General features: G+C 45.2%; 1 protein-coding gene across 5 annotated transcripts in view; it reads right to left on the reverse strand.

Annotated features, from left to right (window-relative positions):
* Positions 1-16,574, reverse strand: part of LOC140459755 (cGMP-dependent protein kinase 1-like) — an 88,983-nt gene that overhangs the window by 22,520 nt on the left and 49,889 nt on the right. For all 5 annotated transcript variants that reach the window (XR_011953860.1, XM_072554250.1, XM_072554252.1 and 2 more), the window contains 5 exons: positions 15,287-15,352; positions 13,927-14,001; positions 11,693-11,789; positions 6,637-6,776; positions 6,276-6,365 (listed from right to left, as the gene is read on the reverse strand). Coding sequence is in view for 4 of the 5 variants with exons in the window: in XM_072554250.1 (XP_072410351.1) it covers positions 6,276-6,365; positions 6,637-6,776; positions 11,693-11,789; positions 13,927-14,001; positions 15,287-15,352 (468 nt within the window). In the remaining variant the exon portion in view is untranslated. The remainder of the gene's footprint in view (positions 1-6,275; positions 6,366-6,636; positions 6,777-11,692; positions 11,790-13,926; positions 14,002-15,286; positions 15,353-16,574) is intronic.

A 16,574-nucleotide genomic window follows, 5' to 3' on the forward strand; every position in this document is an offset into this window, starting at 1 on the left:
CTAAGTTTCCTCATCTCTTTATTTAATGGTCCAATTCCACCTCTTGAAAACACTTTTGGCTCCTGGATCGGCCTCATCGGCCCACAGAGCCCACGACCTGTGACACATAGCCCGAGCTGGGCAATCGTACTCAACACCAAATGATGGATAATATCAATGAAATGGGTGCCCCTATATTTTTAACCTATGACCCCTAATTCTCAATTCTCCCACAAGAAGAAACGTCCTTTCAACATTTACCTGGTCAAGTCCCCTCAGAATCTTACACGTTTCAGTTCGGTCACCTCCAAAGGCTACAAGCCTCGCCTACCGAGCCTTTCCTCATAAAGAAATCCACTCAATCCAGGTCTCAGTCCAGATTTTCTCCTTCCTGGTTGTACCTGCACAGACTTTCAGTGACTCATGCACTTGGACACCCAGATCTCTGTATCTCAGAGGTCTGCAACTTCTCACCATTCCGGTAAATGCATCCTCTTCAGTCTTTCTGCCAAGTTGGACAATTTCACACTTTCTCACATTGTTCTCCATGAGTCATATCTTTCCCCGTCTCACCTCTCCATATCTCTTTGTAGCTCCTGATATCCTCTTTACAGTTCATTTTCCTATCTTTGTGTAATCAGAAAATGTAGTGATCATACTTTTGAACCCTTCATCCGAATCATTCATGTAAATTGTGAAGTGTTCAGGCTAACGTACCAACAGCTCTCGCAGACAACTCAAGACATCGCTGAATAGGATTTATGTATTCCTATTGTCTGCTTTCTGACGGCCAGCTAATCGTCTATCCATATCAGTTGGCTATCCACCACACCATGAGCTTTCATCTTCTGCAATATCCTTTGACGTGGAACCTTCTCAAATGCCTTCTGGAAATCCAAATGTAACACAGGTTCCCCATATTTCACAGCAGAAGTTATTTCAAAGAACTCCAATACATCAGTTGAACATGATTACCCTTTGGCAAAATCATGTCGGCTGTGCTGGTTTATCTTGAACCTATCCCCCGGGACATTGGTTAGGCCACTTTTGGAATGCTGCAATTCTGGTCTCCCTGCTATAGGAAGGTTGTTGTGAAACTTGAAAGGGCTCAGAAAAGATTGACAAGGATATTAACAGTGATTGAGGGTTTGAGTTGTGGGAGAGGCTGAATAGGCTGGGGATGTTTTCCAGGTAGGTAAAACCAATGACTACAGATGCTGGAAACCAGATTCTGGAGTAGTGGTGCTGGAAGAGCACAGCAGTTCAGGCAACATCCGAGGAGCAGTAAAATCGACGTTTCGGGCAAAGTAATCACAAATACTCTCAGCCCTTCATTGGGAATAATTCCTGATGAAGGGCTTTTGCCTGAAACGTCGATTTTACTGCTCCTCGGATGCTGCCTGAACCGCTGTGCTCTTCCAGCACCACTAATCCAGAATGGGGATGTTTTCCCTGCAGCATTGGAGCCCGAAGGTTGACCTCATAAAAGTTTACAAAATCATGAGGGGCAATGGATAGCGTGAATAGACAAGGTCTTTTCCCTGGGGTGGGGGAGTCCAGAACTAGAGGGCAGAGATTTAAAGTGAGAGGGGCAAGATTTAAAAGGGACCTAAGGGACACCTTATTCACACAAAAGGTGGCGTGTGTCTGGAATGAGCTGCCAAACAAAGTGGTGGAGGCTAGTACAATTACATTTCAAAGGCGTCTGGATGTGTATATGAATAGGAAGGGTTCAGAGGGATACGGACCAACTGCTGTCAAATGGGACGAGATTAATTTCGGATATCTGGTTGACACGGACGAGTTGGACTGAAAAGTCTGTTTCCGTGCTGCACAGCTCTACGACAGAAAATAAAAGCTCACTGACCTGCAGTTTCCTGCTTTCTGTCTCAACTCCCTTTTTGAATTAATGAGTTACATTGGCTAGTTTTCAATCTAAAAGAACCTTCCCTGACTCTAATGTGTTGCAAATTAGAAACAACACATGAACTGTCTCACTACCTACTTCTTTTAAGGCCCTGGGATGAACTGCGATCAGGACCTGCAGACGTGTCAATTCACAGTTTCAACAATTTACTCCATCCTACTTCCCTGGTAATGGTAATTTCCCCGCGTTCCTCCCTCTCTTTCAATTCCTGATTGACTATTTTTGGGATGCTACTCTGCCGTATCTGCCGTAGTGAAGTCCAACACAAAATATTTGTTCAATTTGTCTGGCATTATCTTTTATCCTCCATTCTGTACTGTACTGTAAACGGAAGAGCCTTGGGAAAAGTTGATGGGCAGAGAGATCTGGGAGTGCAGGTCCATTGTACCCTGAAGGTAGCTGCGCAGGTGGGTAGTGTGACCAAGAAGGCATACGGTATGCTTGCCTTCATCGGACAGGGTATTGAGTATTAGAGCTGGCAAGTCATGTTAAAATTGTACAGGACGTTGGTTCAGCCGCATTTAGACCACTGCGTACAGTTCTGGTCACCACATTACCAAAAGGATGTGGACGCTTTGGAGAGGGTGCAGAGAAGGTTCACGAGGATGTTGCCTGGTATGGAAGGTGCTCGCTATGAAGACAGGTTGAGTAGAGGTTAGGATTGTTTTCATTAGAAAAAAGGAGATTGAGGGGGGACCTGATTGAGGTTTATAAAATCCTGAAGGGTATAGACAAGCTAGGTAAGCTTTTTCCCAGGGTGAGGGATTCAATAACGAGCGGTCATGTGTTCAAGATGAGAGGTGAAAAGTTTAAGTGGGATATACATGGCAAGTACTTCACACAGAGGGTGCTGGGTGCCTGGAACACGTTGCCAGCAGAGGTGGTAGAGACAGGCACGGCAGATTCATTTAAGGTGCATCTGGACAGATGCACGAGTAGGTGGGGAGCAGAGGGATACAGATGCTTAGGAATTGGGCGAGAGGTTTAGACAGTGGATTTGGATTGACTCAGGCTTGGAGGGCCGAAGGGCCTGTTCCTGGGCTGTAAATTCCCTTTGTTCTCTGTTCTATTCTTAGTTGCACAGACATTTTTCCAACAGATGATCACTTAGTTTGGTTACTCTTTTTACAATATCTATTTTTATCTTTTTGATGAATTTTCTCTTGTAATCCAATTTTCCTTCCTCATTAATATGTTAGTAATTCTTGGCTGCTTTTTATATTTTGTCCAATCTTCTGACCTGCCACCGATCTTTGCAAAATTATATGTCTTTTTGAGTTTGATACTAACTTTGACTTTTTTAAAAATCAAATTATTTGTTGGAATGTATCTATTCTGCAGTTTTTGAAATATCCCCTGAAATGTTTGCCACTCTGTCTCTACTAATCTCTTAACCTTGACTGCCAATTCCCTTTTGCTGGCACCATGCCCTTCTAATTACCCTTGTTTAAGTTCAAAACAGTCCTCTTTGACCAACATGTCTCTCTTATGAACGGTATGTAAAAGTCAATCATATTATGGTCACTATTCCCTACCTGCTTTCACTATGAGGTGAATAATTAATCTTATCCCATTGGTCAAAACCGGGTGGGCTTAAACTCTCTGGTTGATGCCATAACATGCTGGTCTCAGAAACTGTCCCAAAAACATTTGACGAATCCCTCCTCAATACTCCTTTTTGCCATCTGATTTTCACAGTCAATATGTAAAATTCACCTATGAATAATTACTGTACCCTGTTGACAAGTTCCTATATTTCTTCCTTGATAACCTGTCTTACCATGCAGTTATTGTTAGGAGGCTATATACAACTCCCACAAGCGAACTTTTGCTTTAGAATTCCTCATCTCCATTCAGACTGCCTTTATATCCTGGTTTCCTGAATTAATCTTTCTCATTGTCTAAATATCATCTTTAATTAACAGAACCACCGTTTCCCAACTGGCTGTCTTTCCTAAACACCACCTACCAGTCAATGTTCAAGTCCCAATCTCGGTCATCCTGCAGCTGTATCTCAGTTGCAGAAATTGTTCTTGTTTATCTTCATTTGTACTATTACTTAATACATTTTGAATGCAGTGCCTTGTCATTTTCTTGTTGTAATCATCTCACTGATGACCTATTCTTATTGCATTCTCTGTCCATTCCTTTCATCGTCTGTTTGTCATTCTCCACATTTATTTCCTCCCTCTGTTGCATTTTGCCCAGTCTCTGAATCACCAGAACATCCCAAATTTGGACCCAACCCGAGTTGTCCTTGAGAAGGTGGTGGTGTGCTGGCTTCTTGAACCGCTGCAGTCCACCTGCTGTGAACTGTGAAAGAGGGTATTCCCAGAATTTGACCCAGTGACACTGAAGGAATGCCGGTGTATTTCCAAATCAGCTTGGTGGGCGGCCGAGAGGGGATCTTGCAGGTGGTGGTGCGTCCATGTATATGCTGCCCTTGTCTTTCCAGTTGATGCGAAAATTGGGAGAGCCTGAAAATTGGGAGAGCCATCACCAGCCAAGGTTTCGTTCTGACCACTGGCAGGATAACCCACCATCAGTGGCAGCACAGTAGTATACAGAGAGGAGGGGGCTTCCCTGGGTGGCGTCAAGATTTATTCCAGACCCCGTGAAGTCTCAACATTTCACAGACATGTTGTCCTTAAGGAGATGGAGGTCTGTGTTCAAAGCGAGAACACATTCTCTTGTCTTGTTTGGCTTTACCAAAGAGCTAAACAGTGCTGATCACAAACAGATCTAACAACGCTAAACGAGATATCCCTTTGGCATTGTGGGCTATCAGTAGCTGCAATCAAACATAATCTACAATGTCATGGCCCCATTCTGCAATTTTCATCAAGCAAAGGATCAACCCTAGTCCAATGAGAAATGCAGGAGCAGGATAAGGCATACCTGAAAATGAGGTGTCAAACTCAGGAGGCAACTGAACAGGACTACGTTGCATGTCAAACAGCTGAAGCAGCCAAGTGACATACAGAGCTGAATGATTCCACAGCCAATGGATCAAATCTAAGATTAGATTAGATTAGATTAGATTAGATTACTTACAGTGTGGAAACAGGCCCTTCGGCCCAACAAGTCCACACCGTCCCGCCGAAGCGCAACCCACCCATACCCCTACATTTACCCCTTACCTAACACTACGGGCAATTTAACATGGCCAATCCACCTGACCTGCACATCTTTGGACTGTGGGAGGAAACCGGAGCACCCGGAGGAAACCCACGCAGACACGGGGAGAACGTGCCAACTCCACACAGTCAGTCACCGAAGTCGGGAACTGAACCCGGGTCTCTGGCGCTGTGAGGTAGCAGTGCTAACCACTGTGCCACCGTGCCGCCCAGCTAAGCTCAGCAGTCTTGCCACATCTCGCTGTGAATCTTAGTGGAGATGAGAGAGTCCAGCACATCAAATGCAAAAGTCAAGGCGGCAGAATTCACAGCTACCTTTAGCTACAAATGTGAGAGAATGATCCACTCTGACCTTTTTCTGGAGTGCCCAGCATCACACATGCCAGTCTTCAGCCAATTAGGTACACACTAGGTGATATCAAGAAACATCTGAAGGGACTGAGGGTTATGGGTCCTGACAACATTCTGGAAATAGTACTGAAGACTTGTGTTCCATAACTAACTGTACCAGCACAGTGACAATAGTTGCACCATTACCAGTAATGTGTGAAATTTCCCAAGTGTGTATCATACACAAAAAAAAGGACAAATCCAACTCAGCCCCCATTATCACCCTATCAGGCTACTCTCGATCATGAGTAAAATGATGGAATGAGTCACCAACAAGCAGTTATCAGGAAACACTTCAAAACTAATAACCTGAACATTCAGTGATGCTCACTTTGTGTTCCTGTCAGTTCGTCACCCCATTACAGCTTCATGCATGAAGCTCAGAAACATGAGGGAGCAAGATAAATCTTTCTGTATCTCAGCTTAGCCCAAAGTGTTTGATAAATCACCAGGTTTTTATAAATGTGCTAACTGCTATTGGAAACGCAGCAGCCACTTAGTCGTACATAGTATGCACCAGAAATATTAATAATGAACAGAGAACTTGTTTTTCGATTGTAATTGAAGGAGGAATATTGGTCATGGCACGGGGCAATTATTTGCCTGCTCTTCCACCCAGCAGTCCCAGACATTTGTTCACTGCTACTGAAGAGGACAGGCTCACTTGAAAAGTTTAGTGTTCCTCCCAGGACTGTTACTCAGACTTGCAGCTGAGGGCTGGAGAAAGGGGCTCGGGACACACCAGTGCCTGACCCCGAGTTGAATGCTGGTGTCCAAAACATATTACTACTGCTATTCAAGTGGAGAGCGAGGTGAATCGATACAAAATGTCTTTCAATTACCTGTCTCTCAGGATGGTCCACAGTTCACCACCAAGGCAGGCCTCCATCACCATGTAAAGAAACTTACGGTCGCGGAATGTCCGATACAACCTATAACACACACACAGACACATAAGCTATAAACTATATGCAATGCCAATGAAATGACCTAACATCACAGGGTCTCTTGATGGCTTGAAGATGTATTGCCATGAGAAAGCACCTTGCTTGGTGATTGCTCTCCAATCCCGAGCATCCATTTGGGGCTGATGTTTGGGGAATGTGCTTCTGGGAGTGACTGCCCTTGGAAGAGGCAGAGAGAGAGAGAGAGAGAGAGAGAGAGACAGGCGGAGTCGCAGCCCTGCCAACAGAGTGCACTTACCTGACTATAAAATCACAGTGAGCCTCCTGCATGATCTGCCTCTCTGAGCGAATGTGCTCCTGCTGCCGCGTCTCCACAATGTGGTGTTTCTTCAGAATCTTCATCGCAAACGTCCGGTTCTCTTCACTCTTCAGCTGCACCTGTGGAATGACACCGATGGCAAGGTGAAGGAAATAGAAAGTGCAAGGATTCGGGAGATATTTGACAAATGCTGACGGCTCACGAACTGAAATAAATTTGGTCAGCACTGCTGCCTCACAGCGGCAGAGACCCGGGTTCAATTCCCGACTCAGGCGACTGACTGTGTGGAGTTGGCACATTCTCCCCCATGTCTGCGTGGGTTTCCTCTGGGTGCTCCGGTTTCCTCCCACAGTCCAAAAGATGTGCAGGTTAGGGTGAATTGGCCATGCTAAATTGCCCGTAGTGTTAGGAAAAGGGGTAAATGTAGGGGATGGGTGGGTTGCGCTTCGGTGGGTCGGTGTGGACTTGTTGGGCCGAAGGGCCTGTTTCCACACTGTAAGTAATCTAATCTAACCTAATCTAAATTCCACCACATTTGTATTCGATCTCCAGATGGTTGATTGAGGACTGTGCTTGTTGTGGGATTGAAATCTGGACAGAGACCATTCTCAGAGGAAGGTTCACACCCCTTCCTCCTATCACTGATACTCTCACTCTTAGCTCAGTTGGTGGAGGGGACATGCAACAAAGCGCTCAACATGAATCCAAGCCTTACGTTGAAATCCAGAACCAGAGGAGGGGGGGTTAAGGTGTCACAGTTTCAGGATTCAGGACGGATCATTTCGGATTTGTGTGCAGAAACACCTTCACCCAGAGAGTGGGGTACCTGTGGCATTTTCTGTCACAGAAAGCACTCGAGGCCAGTATATTCAATATTTTCACCAAGGAATTAGATTTAGGTCTTCAGACTAAAGAGATCAAAGGGTCTACGGGAGAAAGTCCGAACAGGGAACTGAATTCGATGATCAACCATGAAAATTTCAAGGACAAAGCAGGTTTAAAGGGCTGAATGATCTGCATCTATTTTCTATATGTTTATGTTAAAATACAGCCCATATTTCTCAGATGTCCAGAAGAGGAAAACATTAAGACCCCTAAGAATCTTTGTGCCATTCACGAAGAACACTTTCAATTCACCCCACTGGGTTTCAACCCATTTCACCTTTATGATCCCCGCAAATTCCACCATCCAAAAATAAGATCACCATCATCCTCGTGCCAAAGAAAACAAAAAGTAGCGTACCTCAAGGATGATCACTTAGTGGCTCTGACAATCATAATTATGAAGTGCTTCGGGAGGTTGGTCATGGCTCACATGAACTCCAGCCTCCCATATTGCCCTGATCCCTTACAATTCACCTACTGGTGCAACAGGTCCACGGCAGATGCCATTTTCCTGGCCCTACACTCATCCCTGCAACAACTGGACAACAAGGAAACTTCTGTCAGGCTCCTATTTATTGCCTGCAGCTCCACTCCCAACAGCATAATTCCAAACAAGACTCACCTCCAAACTCTGGGAGCTAGCCTCTGCTACCCACTGCAAGTAGATTCTCAACTTTCTGACCCACAGACCACAATCACTGAGGAGAGGTAACAACACCTCCTCCTCTACGATAATCCCCAAGACTGGTGTCCCCTAAGGCTGCATACTAAGCCCCCTAAGCCAGCTCCACTGACAAGTTTACTGACAACACCACTGTTTTAGGTCAGGTCACAAACACTGGCAAGATGGAGTACTTAAGGTCGAGCGTTTAACAGCATGGTGCAAAGACAACAATCTCTCCATCCATGTCTGCACAATGAAAGAGCTGGTCACTGACTTCAGAAAGTGGGGTGGAGGGCAAGCCCTGTCTGCATCAATGGCGCTGAGGTGGAGATGGTTGAAAGCATCAAGTTCCTGGGAATGAATTGAATTGAATTGAATTGAATTTATTGTCACGTTTACCGAGACACAGTGAAAAGCTTTGTCTTGCGAGTAATACAGGCAGATCACAGAGTTAAGTAGCGCAGATAAGTAAATAATAGGTAATCAGCAGCAAAATACAAAAACACAGGTCCAGGCGAATGTTAAGAGTTTGTGAGTCCATTCAGTATTTTAACAACAGTCGGGTAGAAACTGTTGCAAAACCGGCTGGTGTGTGTGTTCAGGCTTCTGTAGCTTCTCCCCGATGGTAGAGATTGTAGAAAAACATTGCCAGGGTGGGATGGATCTTTAAGAATGCTGGCGGTGTTTCCTTGGCAGCGGGCCTGGTAGATGGATTCGATCGATGGGAGGTTGGCTTTTGTGATTGTTCGGGCCAACTATCTGTCCTTGTCCACCCACGTTAACATCACGGTCAAGAAAGCGCAGCAATGTCCCGACTTCCTCAGGAGGCGAAGGAGAGTCTGCACGTTCACAAGGATTGTTACAAATTTCTTTGACGATACAACATAGAAAGCATCCTGCCTGGACGCGTCGCAGCAGGGTATGGCAACTGCCCTTCCCAAGACCAAAAGACACTGCAGAGAATTGTGAACACAGGCCAGTCCTTCAGGCAAACCAGCCTCCCATCCACTGACTTCATCTAGACTTCCCGCTGCATCGGGAAAGCAATCAACATAACCAAAGACCCCTCCCAGCCCATATATACTCTCTTCGGGCAGGCAGAAGATTAAAAGCTTGAATACACAAACAAACAGATTCAAGAACAGCTTTTTCCTCCACCGTTATTCGAGTTTTGAATGGAATGCTTCAATTTTAATCGTTATCACTCTCTGCACCTTCTAGCAGCTGTAACATTGTATTCCCCACTCAGCTCTTCTATTACTTGTATAGTACAATCTGCCCCTCAAGCATTAAGACAACATTTTTCACTGTATCTTGGTACATGTGACAGTAAAAAAATGAAATTAAATCAAATTTGAGCGTCCAGTCAGTAACAGAAAGAATGGCTCGTCAAGATTGCATACTCTGAGCCTCTGAGTCAAGATTAGAGTGGTGCTGGAAAAGCACAGCAGTTCAGGCAGCATCCGAAGAGCAGGAAAATCGACATTTCGGGCAAAAGCCCTTCATCAGGAATGAAGGACTTTGGCCCAAAATGTTGATTTTCCTGCTCCTCAGATGCTGACTGACCCGCTGTGCTTTTCCAGCACCACTCTAATCTTGCCTCAGATCTCCAGCATCTGCAGTCCTCAGTTTCACCTACTCTGAGACTCTGACTGTAACAAAAGACTGAAAGTGTAACTTACTAAACATCATCCACACCGAGTCACGCCCCTCTTTTATACTGAGCACCCATCGCACTCTTTGTGCAACTACAGCTCTTACAGCAAAGAGTTGCTCCTAGCACTCAATGTTCTGTGACCCATTCTGTTGGGTATTAACTTCAGGTGATGGTCTTCAAGCCTTTCCCCCATCTACTGCCCACAGTGAAGCCTGTTCTGATGATTCCTCAGAACCTTGACAATGTGAAACCTCCCAAAGGCTTCAGGCTGTGTCTCTTCAACTGGAGGCTGTCCTCTGTATCTAGCTTCGGTAGCTCACAAAGACAAACAACCCAAGGGGCAGCACGGTGGCTCAGTGGTTAGCACTGTTGTCTCACAGCACCAGGGACCCGGGTTCGGTTCCCACTTTGGGTGACTGTCTGTGTGGAGTTTGCACATTCTCCCCGTGTCTGCATGGGTTTCCCCCCACAATCCAAAGATGTGCAGGTGAGGTGAATCGGCCATGCTCAAATTGCCCGGTTTCAGTGATGTGTGGGTTAGGTGCATTAGTCTGGGGTAAATGTAGAGCATTAGGGGAGGTCTGGGTGGGTTACTCTTCGGAGGGTCAGTGTGGACTTGTTGGGCTGAAGGGCCTGGTTCTGTCCTGTAGGAATTCTGTATCATCTCTAATCTTCATAGAGCCAAATGGGACACATTTACATAAATAAATGATTTAAATTGTTGATGGATCATCAGATGAAAAGAAGCTAAGAGAAGTCTGTTAGTGGAACCAGTAATTCTGAAAAGAATCTGCCTTTATTAGAACTTTAAAACATTTGTAAAAGTCCAAAAGCCAAATGTTCTGCTTTGAAGCTAACAGGAAATTCTGTTTGGACTATCCCAAAGCATGCTACATTGCCATGGAAATGGGCTGAGAGAGTCCCAATTTGTTTTGCTGGGTGTTACTCATGGAAAGCAGTTGCAGATTTTGTAATGTGTAGCTTGCTGCTCACTTGGAATTTGCGTGGCGAGAAGCAGCTAATTTGGTGAAACATGAAAAACCCTCATGATCCTCACACTGAAAGACAATGAGCCTTACGGCAGAAAACAGCTTAGAAACAGCTGCAAAGAAGCAGATTCATCAAACTGGAAAAATGCACACCATCTGCTCAAGCAAAGTCTCGGCTGCAGACAAAGCACGAGGCTGGAAAGGAGAGATGTCAAGGTGAATTCTGGAGAGCTGCGGCATACCTTTGGGTTGGTCTCTGCGTCACTCAAATGAATTTTTGATATTTTGTAAAGTAAAGGAATTGTTGACGGTGTTGGGGATGTAAAAGTAATGCTACATTCATAGAATATGTGGTCATGAACTAGAATGATAGGGTAATGTTGCTTTTTTTTAAACATGTACAATGTGTAGTACTTTGAGAATGCAACATGAAACACAAAAATCTTGCAAATAAATGGAGATGCTGATGCACTCAATTTGACCTTGACTCCCTTTCATCGTTCAAGTAAATGGACAGTTTACAGCATGACTATTTCCAACTAACTTTATGGGTGAGTCAGAATTTCCCTACGGTAAACTTAGAGAGACTGTTGCCATTGTCTCCATGCAAACACTTTGCGCCTTACTCTCAGCAAGGTGATCTGAGCTTTCTTTTGATCCCTAATAGTCAAAACCACCAAGGCTTATTGTTAGGCAGACTTCAGAAAGGTTGAATAAGCCCTGTTTATTGATCTTACATTTCAAGTCACAGTCCCAAAGTATAATACACCATTATATTAATCCTATTCAATCTGTACTGTAACTGTTGACTTAATACAGTGCTGCAGCCCCCTGACTTACCAACTCAACACGACCAAATCCTCCAACTCCAAGTGTCTGATGGACATGGAAATCTGTTCGCTCCAAGCTGGCAAAGAATGCGGCTTCTGCCTCAAATCTGGAACAAGTCGCAAATGAATGGACAGGAAAATTACCGATAGCTGACTGAAACAGTATCTACTAAGATTATGTGAACCCAGAAGCACTGCAGTAGTGGGCCCTGAGTATTTCAGCAGCGACACAGCATAGCCAAGAAAGCCAACTCTGAATAAATTTGCAAAGCAGCATGACAATCAAAAGAGTCTGCGGCTGTCCTGCACCCAGGAAACAGCAGACATGGATCAAGCGAGGAAAGTCGGTTTTAAGGGAGATAATTAAAGGGTGAAAGAGAGGGAGATCATTTTAGGGAGGGAATTGAGGCCTTGGCAGCTCAAGGTTCAACCGAGTAATGTTAGAGGGCAAGTGAGATCTGCAGATGCTGGAGATCAGAGTCGAGAGTGTGACGCTGGAGAAGCACAGTAGGTCAGGCAACATCCGAGGAGCAGGAGATTCCATGTTTTGGGCAAGAGCCCTTCATTAGGAAGAGGCTTGTGAGCTGAGGGGGGGGGGGTGGGGTTGGGGGATTAATGGGAGGGGGGGGTAAAGGTCGCTGAGAGTGTGATAGGGAGATGGACTCTCAACTAACAATGCTAGAGTGTGGTGTTGCTGAATCGGCATCAATGTGGACTTCACCAGTTTCCTCATTTCCCCTCCCCCCCCCACCTTATCCCAGTTCCACCCTTCCAACTCAGCACCGCCGTCATGACCAGTCCCACCTGTCCATCCTCCTTCCCACCTATCCGTTCCACCCTCCTCTCCGACTTCTCACCTTTACCCTCACCGCCATCTACCTATCGCACTCCCGGAGACTCTCCGCCCAGCCCCACTCCACTACCCACCCCCATTTATCTCTCTACCACCTCGGCTCACGAGCCTCATTCCTGATGAAGGGCTTTTGCCTGAAATGGTGATTCTCCTGCTCCTCGGATGCTGCCTGACCTGCTGTGCTTTCCCAGCACCACACTCTCGACGACCAATGTTAGAGTGTTGTGCTGCTGTATCGGCAAAAATACTGCAGAAGCATTTGATCAAAATGATAGGGACAGTTTAGTTTACCCCATTGCTCATCTATATGTGTGACTGAAGGTTAGTCACCTCCATACAGAGAGAGAATGGGGGAGGAATGACTGCAAGATATAGCTTGGGACAAAGTACCTGAGGCCTCCAGCCTATGATGCTGAGGGAAGGACACTAACAAAGACAGTAAGGAACAGGTCCAACAATCTAATCGCGGACATTTGATAATGCCAAGAAGACTGACTCACTGAATCCCCAGTTGTCAGATTATTCCATTTCCCTGAGAACACTGTGCAATACAGGGGCATGCCAGAGGTGACCAGTAAATTTATTCAAAAAGGAATCAGATTTTAAATGGACTGACCATCCAGTTGGAACGACAGGGCCAACTATGATTCGGGGGTTTGTCCTCCCCTTCTCAGTTCTGGCCTTTGCATTTCTGAGCCTAATTGGCAACTGCATTGGAAATGGGGAAGAAGATCACTTTCGGACCTGCAACCGCATTTCACCAAAACTCTCCCTGCCCTTTGCCTTGTGTCATCGTGGGCAGCTTCTGAGAAGAAACCGACAGGACTCAGGCACAACTGCAAACTCGTGTTATCAGAAGCATGTCATTAAGCTGGAGAGGATTCAGAAGAGATTTGCCGGGAGTGGAGACTTTGAGTCATAAGGAAAGGCTGGTCGGGCTGGGACTTTTTCCACTGGAGTGCAGGAAGCTGAGAGGTCGATAATATCATGAGGGGTATCGATACGGTGAATGGCAGGTGTCTTTTCCCAAGGGTGGGGGATTTCAGGAATAGAAGGCATATTTATAAAGGTGAGAGGAGAAAGATTTAACAAAGGCATGAAGGGTACTACATTTTTAAAACAGAGAGTGGTTTGTGCGTGGAATGAACTTTCAGAGGAGGTGATGGATGTGCGTACAGTTACATTTCCAACACATTTGACTAAGTACATGAATAAGAAATATTTGGAGAGATGCGGGCCAAACACAGGCAGGTGGGACTAGTTTAGTTTGGGATGAGGGCCAGCACGGACTGATTGGACTGACGGGTTTGGTTCCATGCTGTATGACTATGACACACGGGCCGAACATAGGGGAGATTCTTGCTCCAGCTTGCCAATATGTTCATACTCACTGTTCCTGCCTCTCTGCACTCTCATCTTCTTGACTGGAGACATCTTCCAAGCTTCCAATAATCTGTCGGAATGAGCTGCAGAAAGTTAAAGAAAAAAAAAGCTGGAACACTTACTTTGAAATGATCAACATCATTCCGCCCAGCTGCATAAGCAGCTTTCAGGACAGCACATAGCTACTCACTGTAGTGTATTAACCACTTAAGGATCATTGATACAGTTCAGTTCTAACAGATTAGGCACCACTTTGACTAAAGATAACAAGATAAACAAGCCACTGACCAGCGTGTGACAAAACGGTCACAAAGAGATGACGGGACAGTGGCCAAAATTCCTCAGTCTACCAGAAAGACAAGGATTACTGGTCATTGTTCGACTCACTACAGATGTGCTGCATTTCTGGACAAATTTGAAAAATAACAGATCTTTCAATATTCAGAGAAACATGTCGAACTGTGACTGTACCCCCACTTGAAATCAGAGTTTATAATTGCTTCAGAATTGGAGACACAGGCAATGATGGAGCGGATATGGTGTTTTGATCATTTTTTTGGTTGTTATCAAGACATGTAACACGATGAAGAGAATAGGTAACTCACGCTCATGAACTAGGTTAGGGAGGACCAGAGAGTTGCAGTCTCGTGTTGTCTGGACACCTATGTCATATCAGGAGGCGGTTTCATTCTTGCTCCCCCTGGAATGGGTCTTTCCCATCTCTTCTCAGTGGTGGTCATACGGTAGGGCTGGTGCATTCGTACAAAACTAATGACCAGATTCCAGGAGGTTGCTGAGCATTGCCATATACACGGACATATCAAGGTAAGAATTAGGAACAGGAGCAGGCAATTTTGCCCCTTGAGGCTGCACCACCATGTGCTAAGATCATAGCTGATCTGTCCAACCTCAAATTTGTAATTCAGCCGACCCTCGATAACCTTTCAACCTGTTGTTCAGCAAGAATCTATCCACGTCCCCCTTAAAACTATTCAAGAACTGCACTTCTATTACCTTTTTGGGAGGGACAGACCCTTGGAGAACAAAGAAAAAAACACCTTACCTCTGTCTTAAATGGGTGATCACTTCATGTTAAACAGGATAGCGGTGGTTTGAAGCTTGGCCTCTCCTCAGTCCCTTTGTATTCTTGTAGAGATTGGAACAGATGTGAACTACCTTCCCTAACGTAATCCCAGTAGCAAATGAATACTGCAACTCCTCTGCATACTTACACATCTTTCAGCATGGGAGTAATCGTAAGAGGAGTGCAGTCACCCATCAGGATCTCGAATGTCAGTCAACTGGGCATCTGTGGTCCACTATGCGAACCATTGGCTTTGAACAAAATAAAAGATTTAGGCTACTCACTCTTGGTCAATCACCAGGCAGATCACATCCTCCGCTGCGATCACATTGGCCAACCTGATGTCTTCTCTGAGGAGGAGGGAAAACAGAAGAGATGCAGTCTTCATTGTTAGCGCAAACAAGAGATCATTTTCTTCACCACCACCCACTCAGAGTTGTTCTGTGGATTGCAAGCCAATCCCTGCCCCTCTGAGTCTGCACGTGATTAAGTTTCTTCAGCGTTGCTAAGTTCCATCACTGACTCTTCTCATACATACATACAGTCATACAGCATGGAAACAGACCCTTTGGTCCAACTAGTCCACACTGACATACTCCCAAACTGAACTAGTCCCACCTGCCTGCATTTGGTCTGTATTCCATCAAACCCTTCCTGCTCATGTACTTATCCAAATGCCTTTTAAACGTTGTAACTGTTCCCGCATCCACCACTTCCTCTGGAAGTTCATTCCACACACGAACCACCCTCTGTGTAAAAAAAGGTTGTCCTTCATAATTTATTGAAACTTGCTCATCTCATCTTCAAAATATGCCCCCCAGTTTTGAACTGCCCCACCTTAGGGAAAAGACCCTTGCTTCTCACCTTATCTATGCCCCTCAGGATTTTATAAACCTCTTTAAGGTCATCCTTCAATCTCTGATTCTCCAGCCTATCTTTATAACTCAAATCCTCGAACTTTGGCAACATCCTTGCAAATCTGTTCTGAACCCTCTCCAGCTTAATAATATCCTTCCTGTAGCAGGACAACCAGAACTGCACACAGTACTCCAGGAGAGGCCTCACCAACATCCTGTGCAACCTTAAAGTGGCATCCCAATTCCTGCAATCAATGGTCTGAGCAACGAAGGCAAGTGTGTGAAATGCCTTCTTGACCACCCTGTCTAGCTGTAATGCAAATTTCGAAAAATTATACACCTGAACCCTCGGTCTCGTCCTTCAACAAAATGGCTCAAAGCCCTACCATTAATTATACAAGTCCTGCCCCTGTTTGTTTTACCAAAACGCAATACCTTGCATTTATCCAAACTAATTCCATTTGCCATTCCTCAGCTCAGTGACCCAATTGATCAAGATCTCTTCATAATCTTAGATAACCTTCTTCACTGTCCACTCTACCACCAATCTTGATGTCAATGGCAAGCTTACTAACCATGGCTCCTATATTCTCATTCAAGTCATCGATGTACATGACAAACGTAAGTGGACCCAGTACTTATCCCTATCAATGGTCATATACCTCCAGTCTGAAAAACAACCCTCCACTACCACCCTCTATCTCCTACCATCAAG

Source organism: Chiloscyllium punctatum, chromosome 35, assembly GCF_047496795.1.
Source record: "Chiloscyllium punctatum isolate Juve2018m chromosome 35, sChiPun1.3, whole genome shotgun sequence".
Taxonomy (NCBI): Eukaryota; Metazoa; Chordata; class Chondrichthyes; order Orectolobiformes; family Hemiscylliidae; genus Chiloscyllium; species Chiloscyllium punctatum.